This window comes from Gymnoscopelus braueri (genome assembly GCF_963280865.1).
Source record: "Gymnoscopelus braueri genome assembly, chromosome: 7".
NCBI lineage: Eukaryota > Metazoa > Chordata > Actinopteri > Myctophiformes > Myctophidae > Gymnoscopelus > Gymnoscopelus braueri.
Genome location: NC_137608.1, coordinates 38,243,182 through 38,267,116, shown reverse-complemented (window position 1 = coordinate 38,267,116; position 23,935 = coordinate 38,243,182). Strand labels below are relative to the sequence as shown.

General features: G+C 41.7%; 1 protein-coding gene across 2 annotated transcripts in view; it reads left to right on the top strand.

Annotated features, from left to right (window-relative positions):
* fgfr1a (fibroblast growth factor receptor 1a) overlaps positions 1-23,935 on the top strand; it is a 34,528-nt gene that overhangs the window by 1,204 nt on the left and 9,389 nt on the right. The window contains exons 2-9 of one of the 2 annotated variants that reach the window (XM_080434036.1): positions 5,827-6,007; positions 11,566-11,811; positions 12,370-12,459; positions 13,592-13,764; positions 16,943-17,066; positions 18,071-18,261; positions 19,780-19,924; positions 23,168-23,358. In XM_080434036.1, coding sequence (XP_080290162.1) covers positions 5,854-6,007; positions 11,566-11,811; positions 12,370-12,459; positions 13,592-13,764; positions 16,943-17,066; positions 18,071-18,261; positions 19,780-19,924; positions 23,168-23,358 — 1,314 coding nt within the window. In that variant the 5' untranslated portion in view covers positions 5,827-5,853. Of the gene's footprint in view, positions 1-5,826; positions 6,008-11,565; positions 11,812-12,369; positions 12,460-13,591; positions 13,765-16,942; positions 17,067-18,070; positions 18,262-18,750; positions 18,896-19,779; positions 19,925-23,167; positions 23,359-23,935 lie in introns of both variants that reach the window. The other variant, XM_080434037.1, reaches the window with a different exon arrangement.

The window sequence follows — 23,935 nt, the reverse complement described above, 5'->3', positions numbered from 1 at the left end:
AATGAATACTAGGCTACTCATCCTTTTTGGATGGGCTGCATTATCATTGAAACACCCAAAGACATCCCCTTTGCTCAAAGGAGAATGCATGTAACTGACTTGTGTTTGAGCAGCTCTCAGTATGCATTGAGAGCAAACTGGAACAACAACAAAAAACAACATAAGCTAGGTTTTAGGCCTAATATAATTAATTGCCTGTAAATTAATGCACAGTCTGGAATTGCTCTTCTGACAGTTTAAACTTTGTGAACATCTTGGGCTTGAGTTATGCAGCATTGATATGTGTTTTCAACCAGAAGATATGTGTTGTCAGTTTATCCATCCTTAGCCGTCTTTGTCAAGTGAAGTGATGCCAGTCATCTCAGTAGTAGACAGACTGTCTGACAAAACTGCTGCTTTGTTTCTTGTGCCTAGTGTGAAACTAAATTAACACTTAACACAATATCCTTTGATACAAGCCAGACACATAAATAATCACTAATGGTGAAATTCAGTGTTGTTGCTTTTTAGATGCTCAAAGGGTACAAATCACTACAGGGAGGACTGCATGTTGAAGTCTGGCTCTAGTGAAATGATGTGTGTGGACTTCTGTTTTGTTTTAAATATTTTAAAATGAGATGGAGAAATTAGATAGTTGAGGAAAAGGCAGAAAAACCACATGGAATTGCAGCAAAAGATGTTTTCTCTTGAGCCACCATTGGGAAGTGAGGAATTCTCCTGCCCTTTAATTTACTACTAGGCAGCTCAACTGGCACAGAAATTATTGTTGAAGCTGTATAATCATACCTACAACCAGTAAGTCCATAGAGAAAGACGTGGCAAGGCGTCCTATCCTTTAGACCTGAGCCTGAATGCTGTTTGGTAATCGACCTATGATTAGGTTAGGTTTGGACTAGTGGTTTTAAAGATTTTTAGAGTTGTGAGTGCAACAAGCTAGTTATTTATCTGATAACCAGCTCTTTAAGGAACATGTTACAGTAACATTTTTACAGGGTTGTGTTAGGTTGTTTTTCATTTGTTGTTGATGTTGACGTAAAGTTGATTTGGTGGTGTGCAATTAAATTAGTTGATCACTCTGGTATACTACCAAGGTTTCAAGTTTCATTATTATTGGGACGCATACCAAACATTTTCAAACTGAGGCAGTATTGACTGAATGACATGCAATGTCATCTTGACATTGATTTTCACTTACCAGGACCCATGCAAGCTCATTAATGTCATGCTATTGGAAACCTACAGACTAGAAGTTGTGTGTTACTGTCTGACTCTGACGAGGAAAAACCTGGAGCTTTTTGTTTTCCTGAAAACAGTAGCCTGGGGGGAATAGTCAAATGGAGCTGAATTGCACCATCATGGCAAAAAAAAGGATATGTGCGCCAGCCGCCTGGCCTGTTCCTGGGAATGCAGGATTGACTGGGGTTGGGCTACAGAATTGGAGAGCAGAGGAATTTTATGCATGGATGCCATTGAACAGTAATTATGGGGCTGGCCACACTTTGGCGTAAGCCAGTAACCGGTGTCATTGTATGATGACAGAAGCAAGATGTGTCTTCCATGTAAATATCCACTAATCTAAGCCCTCTGATTTGGCGGATTTTCAGAAATGATGTGATCCCTAAAGAACGTAGAAAAACAACTAGGCTATTCCCTGGTGTTTGATCTCCTTGGGTGTTGAATTCCCTAAGTTTCATTATGTTAACACTGGGAGCTGGAGAGTTTATAAGCTTTTTATGATTTTGAAAATCAATGGATATTATGTCACGTTGCGTTTGTCCTAAATTAATACAATTAATGGTATAAAACAATATAAATTAATCATTGTCTGAATCTACACTGCAGTGTTTGTACATTAGAACTAGCCTATATGTGTACTGCGTTCTCAAAAATATAGTAGGCTCTCAAAACAATCAGACAGCCTATATGTGCAAATGCTGGGGTCCTCAGTATATAGCCTGTTATTTATTTTTTACTTCTATCTGTATTCTGATATATTTTTTAAAGCCTTGATATCAATCTATTTAGCCAATTCTTAAACATTTAGGGAAGTGTTACTTGCCACCTTCACCGTTACACTGACTGCAGCCTTACAGAACCACTCACTGCTTACTGACTCAAGGTGTTGTTGCAAATCTGAATGCATTCAGTTACATTGCTGCATCTACTGGTCTAACTGATTTGAAGAAAACAAATGTGCTTGGAAAATATCTTCCAATACAAATCAAAATCCAAAAGCATTTGATTTTCCACTTTCCAAAGTATATGCATTTACTTTTGAAAGTGACCTATGTAACCTGTGAGAACTGTTACATGCTGTCTGTCCCTGTTATTACATAGGACAGGTTATCAGGGGAGTGAACAGTTTGAATAAAATACAGATTGGTATTAGTTCTTTAAATCAATTAACAAGCAAGACACAAGCAAGTACGTATTGTTTTTTTTTGTTGGTCTGACAGCAAGCTTTTACTGATGTATAATTCCTCTGATGAAAACATGAAGCTACTGAATAAATGTAAGTTAATTCAACAAAAGTAAGTTGGACTAAACCTAATCATATAGGATGCAGTTTTGTGATTTAGGGTTTTTGCTTGGTCACGTTTGGAAAAATAATGCATTTGAATATTCTGAACAACCTCAGTTGTGAATGTAAGGAGTGTACAGCTCCTCTCCATTTAGATACTGGGAATATTCTCTCCATTGTTTGTTCATCATTAATAGTGTGTCTGAACAATATTTAAGAAGAACCCGAGTGGCAACCATAATCAAGTCCACTTTTGCAGTCAATGGACATATTATTTTGAGCCAGACCGATATTGGCTGATATATCGACCACGATTACTTTTTGTACAACATCAGTATCAGCAATTATGCAGCCGATGTGTCCTGATTTTTATACTTTAAGGTAGCCAAATTTTCTTCTCCCCAATTTATTCGTTCTTTAGGCCAATTAATTCCTCTACACACACATTTCTGTGTGTTGTCACTGCTGTTGTACTCTACTGGCTAACCTGCCAGTGAGGAGCCCCTGCCGGGAGGACGTAGTGCGGCGCCTCCAACTCCTCACGCCCAACACTCCCTGCAGACAGGTGCCACACCAGCCCGTAGGAATACGTGCCGTGACAAATATCACCCTCCCCGCCCGGCTTCCCACCTCCAAACGGACGCTCAATAAAGCCGGATGCACCGCCGTGGCTTCGAACCCCTAGACTCTGCGGTGGTGGGCAGGTATTTCACTACACCTGTGATGGGAAAAAAAACGTTCATTTCAGTGTTTGAATGATTTCGTTCATGTTCACGGCAGTGAACGTAACAGTTTCACGAAGTGAACTAGTTCGTTCATGTTCATGCCAGAAGATCGAATCATTTACAACGAATCGTCGTGAACGTCCCATCACTACACTACACCGCCCGAGCGCCATTTTTAACCACTTTCAACCTGGCATCCCTATTTTGGGCATGTCATAATAGGAGAACATTTTCAAAAGGGCTTATGGTTAAGTAAAACGTTAAATGTTAACTGTGCACTTTTTGCCAAAATATCTGTCAAAACATCGGTAATCGGTGGTCTAGGACTCATTCAGGTCAGGAGTCACTTTGAGCACACAATGAGTGCATTCTATGTGACTCATGTATAGTAAGCTACAGGTTGAGCCGATGCTTCGACGTGAGCATAAACATGACGGAGCATTCTGTGTCCCACACTTGAAGACACTGTTTTCATCTCCCTCAATTATGGACTGTTGTCTTAGTGGTCATGTCGTGATGAGAGCCCAGGGAACGTGGTCGGCTGCATGCTCGCTGGACTTCCTTCTGTCTGGCAGCAGAAGTGGATTCTTGGATCCTGCCCAAACACTGACTCACTGCAGTGCTTACAGGGCTGGGATGACCAAGCTGCTTTATCCCCATGGACCCCATGATCCAACTCAGCTGCCGGAACACTGGCCCATTCTTGGAAAGTGAAATTGAATTGGTTTGTGTAGAGAACACAATGAGTATTTTAATGAAGGACACTCACAGAAATCACTAGCTCCTCAAAGAAATCAAAAAAATGTCTTGATGGCGTAGACCAAAAGTGTATTTAAGTTGTCATAATTTCTCTGTCTTAAGTACGTCAAAGTTTGTGTGTAAACACAAACTTTGACGTTGAAGGAGCTTTCACATGTTTTGGGGGTTGAACGTGATTGTGATGATGATTTTTTTTTTTGATCTTAAACTGCAAAATCCGGAATATTAATGTAAACTCCTGAGACTTTTTAGAGAGTACCTACTGTTTTCAAGTTTGGCTTGTCATCAAGAGTGTAGGAGCCTTACAACCAGCATTTGTTTCACACAAGTTGACAAGCATGGCAGCAAATGGTGGTTGAGGGTCATGTTGGGTTTGGGACCAAAACCAACTGTTAGGTGATAGATCTTTGAGTGTGGAAATGATGGCTTGGCGGTCTCTCTACAGGGGTGTCACATAACAGACTTTAGTTTTTTTGGTCCTTAACAAATTCCTCAAGGGGGATTATGGGGGTTAGGGGCAAGTGTTAATCTCAATGGCCAGATGCTGCAGAGGTGATGATGCGAGCAGATGTGCATCCGAGATTCACCCGCTTCTGCAGTATGCCCATTTAGACCAGCTTTCCTTAACTACAGTATGATAATGAAAGCAATGACATCAGACTAAGAATGGTTTGAGTTGTAGCCATGGAATAGACCCAACTTTGGATTCAGCATTTTTAAATGGCAAGGCAATCTCAAATTAGTATAGAACTAAACATGAATTGAGTCTGCATTATTATTCTTTATAATGTGTATTGATTGATTGATTGATTGACATTTTTATTAGGCAAAAGAATGTAAAACACAGTTACATTTATAATACTTTTGTCTAAAAGGTCCGACCAAAAAAGTCCTTGCGGACTTGTTTCCGTTGGGGTCCTTGAATTAATTTCATAGACATATATAGTAGCAACCAAACAGTTCAAATCAACATAAAAAACAGAGAAAAAATACCACTATGTACTAAAAAATGCATCATGAAAAATAAAATAAAAGTATATTTTTTTTTAAAAAGGGGGGGAGGGGGGTCATCTGTCTACAGGGAAACTGGTACTACCTCCTCTTATGGCCTCCAGAAAGATGAGTTTTTAGGGCTGTTTTGAATGAGCCCAACGAACTGCATTTTTTGAGGGATGGGGTTAGGCTGATTCACTATGCTTGTGGTGTTATTTTCTTATCACATAGTGTGTGTGCACTGTGTACAAGTAGGCCTAAATACTGCTAGTACTTTGTGAAAATACAAAACGTTTTTTGATGAAAGGGGAACTGTTTCTGTGCCAACAAGACAATTACAGACTGGAGCTGAAGTTTAGTCTACACTACAGAATATGGCCTAGTCTTAATTGTGGAAATACTCAGTAATGCCCCCCCCTCTCTGTTTTTGAGGAACCATAAACCAATTGTAAAGTAACAAGACCAGGAGACCTGGTTCTGCCAGACCCAGAATGAAGTTCTAGTATGATGAGCTTTACTTAATTACATACTTGTGACATAATAATGATGTCATGAATAGTTTGTGACGAAAGGGGACGAAAGGGGGACAGATTTTTTTTTGGCTGGGGCCGGAGGACAAAGTGACCATGCCCATGTATGGACGAAACAGGTACAAAGCCCCCTTGGGTCTGGCAAAAATGTGATTCCACACTCTCAACACGGATCATAAATAGTTTCTGACACATTACCCCAAAGCTTCAGTTTTTACTGATAACGGCATTAGAGAGGCAGGAAGTTTGCTAACAAGCCCACACGCTCATACAATTGTGTTTGTTTTATTCTTTTCAGCCTAGCACTGTGAATGACCCAGTGCTGATGCACCAAAAGTCTGAATGGAGGTCCACTCGCAAAGAAGCCAGCAGTTATAGCTCCCTCAACAGGATGCTAGCGGGGCCAAGCTTACTGCTGTTTCTGGCTTTGCTCGCCCAGGTTTTACCGGCCCAATGCCGGCCAGCCAGTAATGATGAAGGTAAGATTCATTGATCCAGTCATTCTTGTACTACTCTTTGTTTGTGCGATAATTTTCTTCTGTTTTTGTAAAGGTGCTGGAAGTGAAAAAAGTTTAAACTGTATAGTGATATAGTAATCATAAGTGTTTGCTCAGCACGGAACCCACCAAAAAAGTGTCCGCACACGCTTTTTATTGCACGCACAGGTTTGTGTGCGACTGTTCTCGCCAATCCCAGCCAAACTGGGACGTCTGTATTTCTATGAGCGGGGGAAAAAAATCTTGACCAGTTGAAACGGCTGCATTCATTAACATGGAGGGGAAGAAAAGCAACTCTTTAGGAAACAGAAAATACATTTTCAGGTGGGTTACAGATATCATCCAATCAGGAGAGAGAACCCCACAAAGATAATTTATCAGCTTGTGTTCCTGTTAATAATTTGTCTACTCATTTCTTTGTTTCATCAATTTCACTTGAGTATCCTGTTCTCTCTCCTGATTGTAAGGAGCACTGTGACTCGGTGCTGATGCACCAAAAGTCTGAATGGAGTTCCACTGTAAGTCGCTCTGGATAAAGAGCGTCTGCTAAATGCCTAAATTGTAATAGATTGGATGAAATCGGTATCCTGACCTGAAAATCCCTGCTACTGAACAAACCCTGTATAGCAATGATTGCTATGGGAATATAGAGCTATTTAATACATATTTTTCACTTAATGCATCTTTAACTCTCATTAATCCCCTTATTTGTAAATGTATTCTTTGTCATGATTAATTGAGCTTTGTTGATGGAATTGATAGTTATATGTACATATATCATCATTTAGATGATTATTGGCACGGCCCCCTGGTGATAAGGGCATTCGTTTTAGGAATGTTATCTCACTGTGTCTCTGGTCTTCTGGTAAGATTTGCCTCTTTGTTGTGTCAGTGATCCCCCACCTCCATTTCCCTGTCTGATGTTGTTTCAGTGGGCTTTACTGACTCTGGTGTAGCTAGTGAACTATTGTTTGCAACTAGTAGCAATGCCCTTTTGTCCTAACTAAATCAAGCTTATCAGTTTGAGAAAAATATGTTGCCTCCAGACCAGCTGAAAATTGTGAAGCTGGTTTCAATTGTTATTTTGCTGTTAAAGAAACGGTAACTATAACCTATAACTTAAAGTTTGCTTAGGAAAAAGGTTACCCTGGCCGGGTGGTTGCACAAGTTCAGACCTCAAAAGGGGAAAGACACATTGAAATTGAATCCTTAAAAATGTGTCTCTTGGAAGCAGTCCAACAGTGTAATAGCTGCCTGGACTTGTGGGTAGATAGTTTTTGGATGTTTACCCTCAGCAGTCGGAAGTGGAGCCCAGCAAAAAGAATATGATAAAGCTCAGCATTATAATTAGAGTAATTATGCACGAGGGTCTCTCTGGGGCTGTGAGCCCTAAAATAAACTTGCCATGGCTGTGTTTAAGCGAGCAGTGGGACAGGGAGGAGTAAATGACTCCCATCTGCAGCCCGAGGGCAACTGCCTGCCTGCTCCTCTGCTCCTTTTGTAATGAAAAGGTATTTGTTGTCACTGAGAGAGGAGTTAACTGCCAGGGAAACTATAAATTATCTTTTTCTTTTTTTTTTTAATAAAAGGAGGTAAGATGCTACATTGAGTCCTCTTAAAAAATTGGATTTCTGAGAAGAATGTTTTTCTTCTCAGGCGAGGAGATATATTGCAGCTGAGGGTGGGGTGGGGGGGCAGTTTGATGCATTGACCCTCCACCCAGTTCTCAATCACCAAATGGCCAGGTACTATCTCTGAAGCCCCCCCCCCCCCTTGCGTTGCCTCCTGCTTCCCCCACCAATTCTGCTTGGGAATGCATCACCCCCCCCCCCCCCAACTCCCCTGCTGGGTGACGGATGGCTTCAGCTGTCGACAAACAATCACAGCAGAACCATTTGGTTGCATTCCTTTTGTCTCCGGTGGTGAAGCAAAATGGTTATATGGAAATGGTCGAGTTTATGCGTGCCCCTTTTGTTTGTTTTCTCTTGTTTTTTTGTTGGATGTTGTTGACATAAGAAAAGGGCATTTTCTCAATCAATTCAGTTTAATTTTGGGCCCAGGCCCCCCTCCTCCTTGGCCACAGTGCCTTCATTCAAGGCTTATGTTTTTATCTTAAAATGTGACCTGAGATTAGAGCTGGTCGTGGTTAAATCACGAGACAGTGTGTGTGTGTGTGTGTCTAAAGGGAGGAACTCATTCAGACCACATAGAACATTTTAGGAAATAACTGTGGATCCCAGCAGATTACTTTGAGTGTGTCATCTGCTGTCAATCAGAGGCACAAAAAGACGCTGACCCTTAATAAGTGGCGCAAAGATCTACAGCTGTCATAGCCCTGAGGCAGACGTTTCTCAGACAGGAGAGCTTAGAGAGGAACTTTACTATCAGAGATAGTAAAATATAGAATGAAACTGTTAGTGAACTTGGCTTAAAGGCTTGGTTTTCCAGTAAATACGGCATATTGCAAATTGTAAATGCAGTGTAGCTCATTGTAATGACACAAGAATAACTTAAAGGTTAATTTCTTACACCACAGGGTGCCCCCCCCCCTGCAGAGTGCTAATTCATGGTGATTGTCAATGCCTCATTTAGGGATGAAAACATCCTCAATTGGAGTGCTTTTAGAAGGACACTTTACTCGGTGAAGGATTTGGGCTTGCTAATAGGCCTTGTGCTATTCTTTCACTTCCTGCCAGTCCTGCCTATTGTCACTTATCAACACCCCCCACCCACTATTCCCCTTCACTCTGCTTGTGGTCAAATCAGCAGGGGAAAACTGGCCCTCCTAGTGAAGTTTTGTCTTTATGCCATCACAGTGCTTCTACAAGCCGGTCTTTACTGCACTCAACCATCACTCCAGCAAGAGCAGGAAATCCCAACAGTCATTCACGCGGCATATTGCTTCCTATCTTGAAGCCGAGAAGGTTCCATAGACTGGCGCCAACTTGCTCAAGACCTTTTCATGTGGGTTGTAGTCAATCTTGGAACTTAAAGACTCGCATTCCCCCGTAATTCAGAACCTTGTGTTGCCCGCTTTCCTCCTTGACAAAACCCCTTTGTATAATTAGTATGATTTTAAAGCATGTCAATCAACTTTTCCAAGTGGTTGGAAGAACCCATGAGAGCACTGTTCCAGCTGGGTTGCTTTTAGAAAATATGGCCCGAAATCCAGGTTAATCCGATCATAGGACCTGGTTCATTAATTCAGCTGAAACATCCGAACATTAAAAGAACGATGTTACAAAACTAATATTTAACTCCATTTGAACAGATGCGATTAAAACATTTCTGAATGACAGGTATAGTGAAGTTACATACCCCTAGGTGTGGGTTAATACTTTAACGTAGAAGAAAAGAAAAGGATAATGCACACTGTTTTTTAAAGATGGATGATGACTCGCTCTTGTTGTTAAAGTGACTGACAATTTAATAAAAACATAGGTAGTGGTTGTAACCTGAAAGTAGTCGATGAAGGTGAAAATGGGATCATTATGTTGGCTCTGAATGTTCTTGAAACCGTGGTGGTTATACCACAATGTACTTTGTCTTACTGCACTTTTAAGTAGGTTGTCACAGCATCACAAAGGATTCCAACTGTGCTGTACAATGAAGCCACAAGCAGAAAAGAATTATGGCTTTTATGGGCTCTTTATGATGTCTGTCACTAGATTAATTGCTGGAATGTTGACACAGCCTTATCAGTGGCATCAGCGATTTTAGAGGGCGAGGAGCAAAAACACACTGGAGTGGAAATGGGCCCCACGCACACAACGCATGGAGAACCAGCCGTGTGGAGCTAGCTGGTGACGAGGTTAGATAGCTCTTCCCATCACTAAACGCTTCCCCGTTTGCTTGGCTTTTCCCCCTCTTTTAGTTTTGTTTTGGAGGAGAGAAAGTTGATCCTACCCCCTGGCCCCTTTTCCTGCTGGGATTAAGGGCCTGTCAGACATATGTGATCCAGGAAATACCTTTACTAGACCCAACTGGGGTCACCATAGCAACTGGCACTAGAACCTGCCGCTGCAGGCCCTCTCTCTCGCTCTCTCACTCACTCACTCGTGCACATGCTCTTGCGCCCTCCTCGCTCTCTTCACCCCCCCCCTCTCTTTTTATTGTTTAGAGTCCTTTGTTGTGATGGAGGGAGGGATTACCGTGATCGGGTTTGCTAGCGTTGTCCTGAGGTTATGCTATATGGGTGTGCTTCCTGTTTTGAGCAGGAACGTTTATGTTACAATCACACAGAGTCCTACGCACTGTGCAGTGTTTTCATTCTGTGTATTTCAGGGTTAGCTTGGTTCTCAGAATGTCCCATCTTGGGTCTTTTGTTGATCACTGTGTGGTGGCAGTTGATTGCGGTGGGTGTTCATCTTTTTTTTGTTTGTTCTAGTGTAAAACAATCAATTGGAATGAATTACATTTTTTAGTATGCCTCTTTTGACCCTTGTATTCTCACAAAGTATTTTTTAGAAAATGAACTTTTGGCTGATTATACAATCAGAAGTAAGCTATTCACAGTGTTGATTGTTTTGTATAGTGAAGATCGTAAGCAAGTTTGCCGGTCACCCACGATCTCTGCCTTTGTCACCGGACAAACAACACCATTGTGATGGACAATGTGTCAACATAATTGGGTTACACCCCCCCCCCTCTCTCTTCCACTGTGTAGTCACTGGGAACAGGGGGGCTCAGGTGTCTCACTCTGTGATGCCCCCCCTTCCCATCTGTATTCCTCTAATTGAATTTCATCATCCTTTCCCTGGTAGCTCGTTGCCAGCCTGACGATTGGGCCTTGACTAATTTGGGATGCGATTTAATTTGAGCGAGAGGTTAGGCAGGCACCACACTGTACTGAGAAGAAACCATGGCTCCATTTTCAACCTGGCAGAAGCTTGGATTCAATAAGCCTGTCGTGTGTGTGTGTGTGTGTGTCACACATATGACACACTGTGTCGTGTGTGTGAGTGGACCACAATGAACACAAGCCCCCTGTGGCTTTTTGTGTTATCCTTTTAGCATAACTTTTGACTGTACCTACATCATGTACTGTTTTTCATTTTTAAATAAAGTATTCAATCAATCAATCTGTGAAAAGAATGTTGGTATTTTCAGGGACACCAAGGAAAGAGCTTCTCTGCATTCTTGGCATAATTTTTATGATGCAAAACCTCTCGGATGCCTTTCATCTACGTATATATATGATTGCACACAACAAATTCTGCTTAAAATGAGATCTTCCTGCATATTAAAGTCACATTCATGTATGGTTTTGATAGCCACATTCTTAGTTATCAGAGTGTTGTGTAAACCAGTGATGTAGTCTAGGTTTTTTCAGACGGTATACCATAATTATTCCCTCGCGCACGGCACGTGCCCATATACGCGCACGGTCACAGAATGAATTATTGTGGTTACAGAGGCAGTACTGTTTTTTTTATTTTATTCGGTTTAATCCTACTGCGTATACTGGTAGAACACACCACTGGTGTAAACCTATTGAGCCACTCTAACTTCACCATCTCCTTCTGTTAACGATTTTTTAGCCCCTGTGGAAAGTCAAGCCAACCTGTACACCCTCTACCCTGGGGACCAGCTAGATCTGATCTGCACAAATAAGGACACAGAGCAGGCTGTCAACTGGACCAAAGACCATGTGGTGGTTGTGGATGGTGAGCACACGCGGATCCGTAATGGCGGCCAGCTGACTATAGAGAGTCTGGAGCCGGCAGACTCTGGCCTGTACGCGTGCACCACCTTCGGAAACCACAGCGACTATTTCAATGTCACAGGTATGGACTTTGTTTGTAGTCTAAACAGTCTAAAGTTGCCGTTTTCGTGGCATAGTCATATTGTCCAATGGTTGTGTGTCTATGGCCCAGAGGAAAACAGAACATTAACAGTTACATGAAACAAGACCCAAATGTAGCTATATTATATTTAGCTATATAAAGTATTAAATATATATTATATTTAGTGTCAGTTTTGGGCAAAATCATATAGTATATTAACTTTAGTGTATACATACTAGAAATATCTAGCCTTGTAGCCATGCAGGAAACGTATCAACATTTTCCATAAATCTGTATTTGCATTTTGTTTGGATTGAGCTCCTTTCTCCTTAAATATACCTTCTACTGAGCTTTATTCCAGTATGTTTTGTAGAGTATTTGTATGAATTGAGTACAATGGACCACAATGAAAACAAGCTTTTTTTCCCTTTCTTTTTTTGTATTATCCTTTTGGCATGACCTTTGACTGTACTACCTGTACTGTTAATAATCATGTTAATAAAGTATTTAATCAATCCAATCAGTCGGTTAATCTCACTTCTTCTTTCTGTCCACAAGTTGATACGCTGGCATCATCTGAGGATGAAGATGAGGAGGATGAGTCTTCCTCCGAAGAAACCAAACTCTTAGGCGGTCAGAAACTGCTGCGTAAGTGTCCGCGTAAGATTATGACTAACTTTCATGATTTGTCAGTGACTAGGGAATGCTATGATTCATCGTTATGCCCATAGTGTATTTGTGGCTTGCACAGGGCTGAGTGATTTCACCCTTATGATTCAGATGGCTTTCGTTACCTTGGTGACTACATCAGGAATGTCCTGGTGCTGACCAACCCTGGTTAACCTTGTGTCTCTCTGATTAGAGTTTGAGTCTACAGAGCAATTAAGTCACTCAGGCATGATGAGCTGGCTGCTCCTGGCTGCTAGGACTGTTTGGCCACAAGGAAAGCAGCAGTCCACCAACCGTGGCAGGCTCACTGACTCTGACCTTGTGCCTTGACTCCTACAGCCTTATCGAGCTCATGAGAGCTTACTATGTGCTTTCATGATGGATGTTTTTAGACCACCGTGACTCATTGACATTTACGACTATCTTGACACTGTGGTCAAAACAATAATAAATGAATATAAAGGAAGGCCTTGTTTTTAACATAGCAAATCATTACGTAGAAATGGTGTGATGTGATTCAAGGATGATATTGTGGATCTACAGATGATCCTCTTCTTTTTTTGTTGTTGCTGTTAGTCATTGTGATTAGTTTTTTGGCCGTTATTAGTCTGAAAATTCATTTCAGCTGAGTGGAGCTGTCGTGTTGTCATTAACATTCCTATTTCCTTAAGAAAATGGAAAATGATATTGCTTGTGTGCACCAGTGTAGAACTATTGAACTGCACCCTCTTAAACAAAACAAATCAAATAAACATTCCAAATTCCTATATTCTATAATAATAATAATTATAAGTAACAGAATTGGCATTGACTCTAAAGCATCTATCAGGACTTTAGAAACTTGTAATACAAAGGTTTGTGGTGGTCTTTTTGGCTATGGTTATTACAAATAAGCTACCTTATAAACATAAATGATCATTTTGATTATTTCGTATGCTGTGTTTTGTGTTTACTTTTCGGATGTACACTATTTGACTCTCCCACATGTTAAAGGTTCAAGTTGCTTTAATGTCACATGAATATACTGTACCGTACAATACAGCTGGTAGCAAGGCAATGAAATTATTGTACACCAATCCAACATCTTCTAACCTTCTGCCTTCCCTTTTAGCGATGGCTCCCCAGTGGGCTCATCCAGAGAAGATGGAGAAGAAGCTCCATGCCGTTCCGGCTAGCAAGACTGTCAAGTTCCGATGTCAGGCCAGTGGAAACCCAGTACCCAGTCTCAAATGGTTCAAGAACGGCAAGGAGTTCAAGAGAGATCAACGCATCGGCGGCTTCAAGGTAAAAAAAATAAGACATAAGAAGTGGTCCAATAAGCTCTGCCTCGGTGCCACCAGATAAATCGCTACAACTGCTCGGGGGATCCTTATCAAATCACTCTCAGCCTATTGGCCGCAAGTGCAGATGTGTTGTGATCTCATCGCCACATTAGATCACTAGCTACCCCCGTTGCACCACACCCCACCCCTACTTGAGCAAGGAAGGCTTTCCTGCAAGTGGAAAGCAGGGGGCAAGTTTCACACCTGACCCAAGAGACAATGCAAGGTGAAATCCTATACCACAAAGGGATGGCTGTGCCACAATAACAATACCTCCAGGTGGGCAATCCTAGCCATCCGTTTCAGGGTAGGATACTGTTGGCTGTCCTCATTCTGTGTTTCAGTACATCCGCTTTGAAAGTAATGGTGTCTTCAGTCATACGTATGTACACATTTTGTTGATGAAATTCTGGATGAGGTATGGCGACTTTTCGTGCTTCAGCTAGTTTAAAGCCGTACTTATATTTTGATGCAAAGTGTTGACAAGCTGTGAGTCTATTATGGTCGATAAGTCTTTGGGTCACAGCCAGACGGCTCAGTGTCGTAGAGGAAATGAAAGTTGGATAAACAGCTCACTGTAAAGGGTGTGGACCAGAGTTGGTTTACTTTATGTTTCCCTCCATATAAAATAAAAATAGTTTCTGTGAAACTTGGGGATGAACATAATTATTTACTCACTGAATTACTCACAGACGATTTTTTTACTGCATTTTTATGCCATTGATCTTTTTAAATCAAATTTTATACAATATTAATATTTATGGCAAAACATAATTTCCTGGGCTACTTAACTTCAGGAAATTCCTATCTTGCTGAGTTTCTTTCTGTAATTTGAGCCCTTTCTCCCACTATGTTATGACTTCACACAAGACTCATTAATTTCCTAATTTTAGATCTGGTCTGATTGTGCCCACTTTAAAGTTTCCTTTTGCTGAGAGCGTAGCATGAGGACGTCATAATAATTAGCAGTTACATAAATGTTCCAGTTGGAAAACTTTGACTCTTTAATGCTGTGGACAACAGTCTGGATTTCATAAATAAATAAGAGCTGAATAATCATCCATATAAAGCCAGAACAGCCTAGATTAGCAGTTACTGTCCCAACAACCAATAATCGTACTTTTAGTGCTGTCGAGAAGTTACTGTTAGTTGCTGCTGTGCATATATCGGCTTGCAGACCACACAATAGTAGAAGTACTGCCAGAACAATTAGTTTTCCTTTTTTATTGTGATTATGGCCGTTTTGCAGTTGTGCAATTGATATTGTGCTGTAATTTTATAGTTAAGACTCTCTGTTTGCTTTTCATTGTTTTCAATGTCCCCTGTCCACTACACATGTTACTGTAATTGGAAATTGGAAAATGCACACACAATTTTAGCAAAATACCGTTGTGCGATAAGGATAAAATAACGCTTACGTTCTTATTTGATTTATTGATAAATACAAAAATATTTAAAAAAAACACACTTGTAGATTATTCGATTAATTGATAGAAAATAATTGATCATTGCAGCTATAAATCACTATGTAAAATGAAAATGGACCATCTCAGTGTCTTTGCATGGTTTAACGTAGACTTTAATCTAAGCACGTATTTATTCACTAGTGACTCACTAGAGCCTCACAGGTGTAGAATATACATGGATGTTCACTTCCTCCTCCTTTTCATAAGCTCAGACCCCTATCACTGCATCTGCTCTTCCCATTAAGGTGCAGGCTAGTCCAGCCTTGTCCTTTGCACCCCCCCTGCCCCCCCCCCCCCAACTCTTCCCCTCCCCAGCTGGGACACATTTAGGAGTTTCCTCTCAGCTGTCTGCCCCCCCACCACCACCACCCCTCCCTTAGAGCAGCTAGGCTGCACACTTCACCATCTGGCTGCTGTTTTTGCAGTCAAGGTGCAAAGGTCTGCATCGGCGGCTGGGGACGTCTCTCATCCCTCCCACACTCTGCCTTTTATGACCAGGCCTCTATTGTTCATACAGTCTACATATAGTGGAGCAGGAGGGAGGGAATAATGTGGACCACATGTATGAAGCCGAGCGCAACACATCTGGCAACAGGCAGCTGGACAACCCTTACCCAACCCCCCCCCCACCCCAACCCCCCCCCCACCCCAATCCCCTATTACATTTTAGCTAAATGAGGGAAACCGTATGGCTGGGTCTTTGTGTGTGTATATGCATGTTTGATGTTGCCATTGCCTTAGAGGTTTGTTGGTTTAATCACACACTGCCGGTCTTGGCAGATTTATGGAAGAAAAATTATAACTTGTCTCGGAAAAGAGAGAGCCAGACATTATACCGGAGACAAGTCTTGATGCTAATAGGACAGGTTGAGGCATACAAAGATGGTGTGTTTGTGTGTATGGGCCACCTTTATGTTCTTATGCTGTTGTCTGGTAGGACAAAAAAATCAAAGTCCGCGTGAAACAGCACAGCCTTGAGACCTCGTATAAGGACAACAAATGAGAATGTGGGAGTGATATTGTTGGCTAATGCAACGTTTTTTACGTACAGGTCAGGTTATAAAGTTTGATTGAGAGTGGTGTTCCTGGAATGGCACAATAGCCTCTGTTTCTTGTGAACCACAGCACATCACACACCATTGAACCTGTGAGTGAATTGTACATACTGGTAAAACATTAACCAATATGACAAATGTGATATTGAGAGGTCAGCGTTTCGTAATCTTCAATGAGAGCACGTGACAAAATCAGTGGAAAACAACATCCAAGTAAAAAGCCTGAGCTCTTTCAAGTGATTACTATTGTCAGTCTAGTTTAAGTTTGCTTGCATAATTAAGCAGGATAATAATATAAATCTCGCCTAAATCAACAAAAAGAAAGAAAAACTAAAATGGAATACAGTCCAGTTTTGAATTGGAGCGTCAGTCACTCTGTAGATAGTATCTTGCCATACAGAATGTAAGTGCGTAGGACCCCAGTTGTTCTTATTGTGATCTAATTGTTCTTATATTGTACACTAGAGACAAATGCACCTGTACTATGTGTGTGAGTTTTTTTTTTCTCTCCAGTGTTTCAGGTTGCACCATGACTTGCTGAAGATTAATTCATTGTCCATTCAATTTTCTGTTTCTAGAAACAGGCACTATAATATTGTTTCTCTGCTCCTCTGTCTAGGTTCGAGACCATGTATGGACCATTATCATGGAGTCTGTAGTGCCCTCTGACAAGGGAAACTATACCTGTGTGGTAGAAAACCAATATGGCAGCATCAATCACACGTACCAGCTTGACGTAGTCGGTAAGTGTTGACTTATTTTTGTGTGTGTGGTTTTCTTTGGTGGTGGGGGGGGTTTGTTGCTTGTGTATATATTGCTAATGGATGTTGATCATCTACATTCTACACAGTGTTCCATTTTCTTGAGGATTTCTGTAAACCTGGTTCAATATCACTGATGTGTCGCAACGCTATAGACCTGATTAATTAAAAACTGAATGTAACCCCAAGAGCCCCAAGTCATCTGGCATGTGTTTGTTTTGAACCTGTGTGTCACGCCAGCAACTTTTGTTGAATTATGGTTGTTTTATTTGCGGACTGAAGAAGATATGTAGCGGCTATTTGGAAGAATGACTCACTTTAGCATGGGCCCTGTGACTCCCTCATGCACTGTTGGAACTATAAATCACAGCCATGCTCCCTCTGTCATCGTTGTCCCCTGGGCTTAGCATGACTTCATTAGAGCCCCAGACCCTGATCAACAGCAAGATCACTTCAATGAGGGATTGTATCATTACCAGTGCATGCTAAGTTCCACACTAATGCCTGGGTCACATAAGCCTGAACATTTGTTACCCTGCCAAATGCTTTGCAGATTAGTTTTCTTTTGTAGTGTTATCAGACATCAAAATGGAGCCCCAAGAACATTTCATTGTACAGTAACAGCACTGGATCAGACTGTTAACTTAACTATCCATCCATTTCCACCTAATCTCAGCAATTATACAGGCGGCATATAGCTGAGGAAAACAGTAATTTAATCCTCAGTCTCAGAAATTGCTGTCTATTGCTCATGAAATTACATGGTATCAGATCTGATTAAACTGCCAACCATGTCTGTAATCATATCCATTGACATAAATTGTTTGGTTTTATCTACTTAAGAGTTTAAAGAATCAGCCAGGCATGTCTACTTTGGGATCATTTTTACTTGTGCATTTTTGTGCGATAAAGCATGTAGTTCAGTGTGTACAGTATACACAATACTTGAAAGCTAACAACTTGTATGTCTGACTGTTGTCTTCCAGAGCGTTCTCCCCACAGGCCAATCCTACAGGCTGGCCTGCCAGCCAATCGTACGGTGGTGGTGGGCAGCGATGTGGAGTTTGAGTGTAAAGTGTTCAGCGACCCTCAGCCTCACATCCAGTGGCTGAAACACATTGAGGTCAATGGGAGCAGTGTTGGCCCTGATGGCTTACCTTATGTCCGTATACTCAAGGTAGGAACTTAGTCTGACAACACTTAATTGGCATCTGTCAAAAACAAGACTTAATTGTGCCCGTTTAGTGAAAGTGACAAAATGGAATGCTGTGTTTTAATTAAGCTGAGCTGAAAAGTCTTTGTAATACCCAAAAGGGAAACACTGGCAACTTGTGATGGATATTACTGAAACACTGTTTAAAAAGTCCAGTTATTAACGTAATATTTGGATATTTTGATTGTTTTAGCATCCAGAAAGTTGACTCACAGTAACCCTCTTGAAGGACTTGATTTGATCATTTGATTTCTCCACTGGAATTGGAAGTTTCCTTTGTCTAATCACTGTAACTCTGTAAAGGAAAATGGAAATCATATCCATACGAACACATGCTTTTCCTTTAACCTTGTTCAGTTTGGAAAGACGCTTTCCCGTTATACAAGTTCAGAATGTTTCTGTGTTTTGTTCATTTTTGTCTGAGCTGCATATATGACCTGTTTTTATTTCCAGCATTCTGGGGTCAATAGCTCGGATACTCAGGTGCTGACCCTCTACAATGTCACTGAGGAGGAGAGCGGGGAGTATATATGTAAAGTGTCCAATTATATAGGAGAGGCCAATCAGTCGGCCTGGCTGGCTGTCACCATGGCCCAAGGTAAAGCACTGCAGTAGCACAGGACACTAAGTACTATAGGGCCACACAGCTGAGGCGCTGCTAGGACCACCTGGAGAGCTAGGGTCATATACCTCTGCTGTTTCTCTCCTCCCTCCCTCCCTCTCTCCTGCCTCAGTGCTCCTGACTGTAAATGACGCTATGGAAAATTCCCAGCAGAACAGTTGAAAGTGTTTAGTCGCAGGTTTTTGTTGGACCTCTCTCTCTCTCATTCCTGCCCCATGCCTCTGCTGTGCCCTCCTAATAAGGGCCTCTCTTGCCATCCTCTTTATTCCTCTCGCTCCCCCTCTTGCTCCCTTGCACTTCAATGTCCTCTCTGCTCTCACCTCACACAGGTTCTCTCTATGAACTGCCTTTGGTTTGTTTTCAACCCTTTTCTTCCCCAGTTGTCTTGCTACCTCTCTTTCAATGACCCCCCCCCCTTTGTTTGTCCAGCTAGGAAGTATGCAGAAGTGTGTTTATATACTGTGTGTGTGTGTGCGCGTGTGTGCTGTTCTGCTGTGGAGGTTTCCATGTTACCCATCTCTTGCATGTAGAGATGTGACTGAGGTATAAAGTGTCTGGTGATGGGATGGATCCAATAGAGGGGTTTGGCATTGTGGCCATTCTCTCTCTATCTAACCAGTTCCTCCACTAACAGCGACTGGAAGGCTCTACCTGACAAAGTCCTCCGCAATGTCTCTGGGTGATATCTTTTTGAGCAAGTTTGGTGTCGGACTGAGGAGGGTGAATGCTCCTCTCCTCTGATCCTGTTCTCGCTTTTACTATAAGGCCTTTCTCTTTTACAATCCCCTTTTACTCATGCCTCCCTGTTTTTTCCTCTTGGGCCTTTTATTGGGTCTGCTTCCCTTTTTGTTATTTTCTAGACCGCTGGCCTTAACACCACGGACAAGGAAATGGAAGTCCTCCAACTGAGGAATGTGTCTTTTGATGACGCTGGGGAGTATACCTGCTTGGCGGGCAATTCTATCGGGTTCTCTCATCACTCTGCATGGTTGACCGTTCGCGAAGGTATCAGTGGTTCTGTCTCTCTCCTGGTTGTTCTCCTCTTTTCTTCCTTCTGTCTCTCCTCCTGTCTTCAGCCTGGCTATCCGACATCCACACATTAGCCAGAATGGAGTATTGCTTGACTCTACTTCTGTGAAAAGAATGTGTGAGGGAAGCCAGGAGAGGTTTACTATTCTACTAAATCTCCCCTTCCTCCTGTACTGTGCTCAACATGGCTCCTGCTCCATCTAAACTCTCTGGATGGGAGCTCAGGGGCCATGTTCTGCTCTGTCTGAAACAAAACCACAGAACGCCAAACAACCCATGAGGCTCAGCTTCATGTACCCTTATGACAATGTTCCTGTTTACAGTTAAAACCAGAGCAGTCAATGCTCCAATCAAGGCCTATGCGCAAAGCATCGTCCTTGATTTTCTTACGTAGACATTTACACATTTAGAGCGGGGTTGTTTGGCAGCTCTGATTGGGGTTTCACTCTAAACTGTGTCTCCCATTCTGCTATTTTAAATGGTGTTTACATTTGATTTGGTATAAAGCTGATGTTCTTTGACAAGCACCACAAATGGCATGTATCCCTAATGTCATTTCCTGCTGTGAGCACAGCTCCTGGCTTTGATAATTGGCCCAATCTAGTGGAGGTGTCTCATTCCTGAGAGCTGGAATGGGCATTTATCCAATTATCAAGCTGCTTGTCAGTCAGCTTCTTCACACAAGTTCAGCTCACTTGTGTTGCTGGTGTTGGTTAGGGGTGTAACGGTGCATATTCACACTAAACGAAACAACCTAAAACACATTTACTACCATTGTCTTTAGTGAGGTAGTCTCTGAATCTACAAAATAAAATCAAAAATTCTAGTTGAGTGTTAAAACGTAAAGCATTATAGTTAGGATATTAGAGACGGACAAGGCCACAACTCTGCCTGTGGATGTCTTGAGATATATGAATTTGCTTTTGTTACATGTTTAAGAAGGCAGTGCTTAACATTGCCATGTATTATCGTATCTTATCTGATATGATCATATCTTATCTGATTTTAAGTTAAAAAATGTTTTACCCCCATTACCCCCCCCCCAAAAAATAGCCCCATAAAAAAAGAAAATTACCCCCATAAGCATACCGTGTATGTGTGTGTGTGTGTGTGTGTGTGTATATATATATATATATATACACATTTATACATAATGTTACTGTACATGTGGAACATCAGTCAGATCGAGAAAGGAGCGCTCGTTTTCCGGTGTGCAGGAGATGGAGCGAGCGGGAGGCTTCGATGTCGCCGCAGATGCTACAAAACGGGCACTCCTGGACCATTCTCTCGCGAGCGCACCGCGGCCAGCAAAAAGTCAAACACTGAGTGTCCGACGAACACAGATGGCAAAATAAAAATAAATGGCCGATCGATGAGCTCGCTGATCACCGTCGCGTGACGGAGCAGAAAATCGAAAATTGGAGCTAGGCGCTAAGCTAAGCGGCTAACCGGTTCCTCCGGTAGGCCCCTTGCAGCCCCGGCCTCGAGTAGAAAAAATACCCCGGCCGCCAGGGCGTCCTCCTGCGGCCCTGTGAGCCGAGATGCGGCTGTGAGCAGAGCGCTTGGTTTGTAGTATTGCGGCAACATCAAAGCCTCCCGGTTGCTCCGCCTGTCGCCGAAAAACAAGTGCTCCTTTTTCTATCTGACTGATTTTCCAATAGTACTGTAATATATATATATATATATATATATATATATATACCTGTATAAATGTGTGTGTGTACACATACACACACACACATACACACACAATGATATATCTGCGTGTGTATCTAGTGAGAGAAAAAATCTTTTTCCAAACCAGATTTTATTTTGTGTTCCGTTGCACCCCTAGTTTTGGTATCGTTATATGTTGGTGTTTTCTCTCAAGGGGAGGAAAAAAACTGAATTGGATGGTTGCACAAACTGATATACATTTTCATTTCAGTATGTTTCACATAAACAGCAAAAGACACTTTTCCCAACAGCCATAGTGGTTACTACCAACAACCAACACACAGTTATTGTTTTTACAAATGTGATTAAAAGTAAAAGAGAAGTATTGTCTTCTATGCTACAGCGAGTCAGAATGGGACATATCCAATAAATTAGATAAGTAATTATGATGTTGAATTGTATTTTGTCTTGCTAGCTAGGCTGTATGAATTAGTATGTTTGAAATGGAAGTGACGTGCTCTATGTTTACAAGTTGAACAATTGTTTTGTGTGTAAAGAATGGGGCATTTTACCAAAACATTCCATCTGTTGTTCTGCACACATTCTCACACATATCTCCAAAACTGTAAATTGTCTTATACGAACTCATCCCATCTTGAGTTAATAGTTTGAGTTTATGATGTCATCAGAACTACATTCCATGTAATATTGAATAGAGCTCATTGAAATGTTGCGGTGGGGGGGGGGGGGGGGGGAATAGCTTGGCATAGCACCTGGGAGAGACTTCTGGGAACATACAGGTTTCCGATTACAAGTTGTTTTGACACATAGCACAGTAAGTTTGGCCTTTCAGGAATTGCAAGTATCTAATTCTCTTAGAGAATCAGATTAATTGAAAATACCATTCATATTATTTATTATGGGTAAAATGCCCCCTTTTTCATTTTGTACACAAAAATCAGAGCCTTTGTACACTATCGAGGCTTTGTGCACTATTGTCCAATGTCCTTTAACTGCTATTTTACAAACGATTAAGGAAATAGTTTTTGTTTTATATTTATCATTTAAACTAAAAACGGCATAGTCTTTAACAATAATTAATTATCTTTGAAAACACAAGTGCCATTAGCTTGCGTAACACTGATTTTTGAATCCTTTTGGATTGGTCCCAGTGCTTCCTCTGCACTGCTAGCATACGCCTGTCGAGAACTTGGCTGCTCCCTGATTCTAGGGACTATGACCACTTCTCACACTGGCAAAGAATGTAGACTGAAACTCAATGCTTCAAAGAAGTGATTATAGTGCCACAATAGGAGTTTGTGCCTAGGCCTTCTGTACCCGTGTGTCTCTGTGTCAAAAGGCTCTGGTTTTTAGACATGGCAGGTTTGTGTGTGTCTGTATGTTGGTGTGTGTGTTGGGTAGGGTTATCTGTTCTGCTTGAGTTAAGTGTATCACAACACGTGGTGTATGTGTGGTGTGTTTGGGAATATGTGCTCCCTCTGAGGTAGTTGGATTTCATTCACTTCATCCAACCTCCAATCACCCCCCCCCCTCCCCATCTAGAAGTCCAACAGTATCCCCCAGCCAACCACACATACCTGGAGGTAGTGATCTACTGTGTGGGATTCTTTATTATCGTGGTGATGGTGGCCACGGCAGTTATCTTCAAGATGCGTACCTCGTCTAAGAAGAGTGACTTCAACAGCCAGTTGGCTGTCCACAAGCTGGCTAAGAGCATCCCCCTGCGCAGACAGGTAACAGAAAGTAGATAGGGGGTTTGGAATATTTATACCTTTCCCTTTTTCTTAGTTTCTTTTAGTAACCCTATCCATTTTCCTCAGTGTTTTCAATAGTGCTGAAACCATACAATATTTGGGTTTACATAACTGCATGCACTACCAAATGGTGTTTCTATTTGTTGCGTAAAATAAAAAGCGTTCATTCATTGAGCGTCCAGGTTCCTAGAAAATCCTTGAGGTCTACCAAATCAGGTAGGTTTTGTGGTTAACAGGTGAATGTAGCTTATTTCCATGGCTCAAAAATTACTACTGTAAAAAGAGAGTGATCCCACGCACACTGTCTGGAACTTGCAAAAATACTTTATTAATGAACAACGTTCCGGTCCTTAAGCCCAGTCCACACCAATTATTCGCAACGCAATCAGCTCAGTTTGGGGATAATGTTGCAAGTTGCGACTAGTTGCGTTGCAAATCTTTGTTGTGGACTGGGCTTTAGACCTTCATCAGGTTAGCAGTGTGCGGAATCACTCTTTTAACATTTAGATTTTTATATTCTCCTACACAGCTGTTGCTAAGATACTTAAGGTGTGCA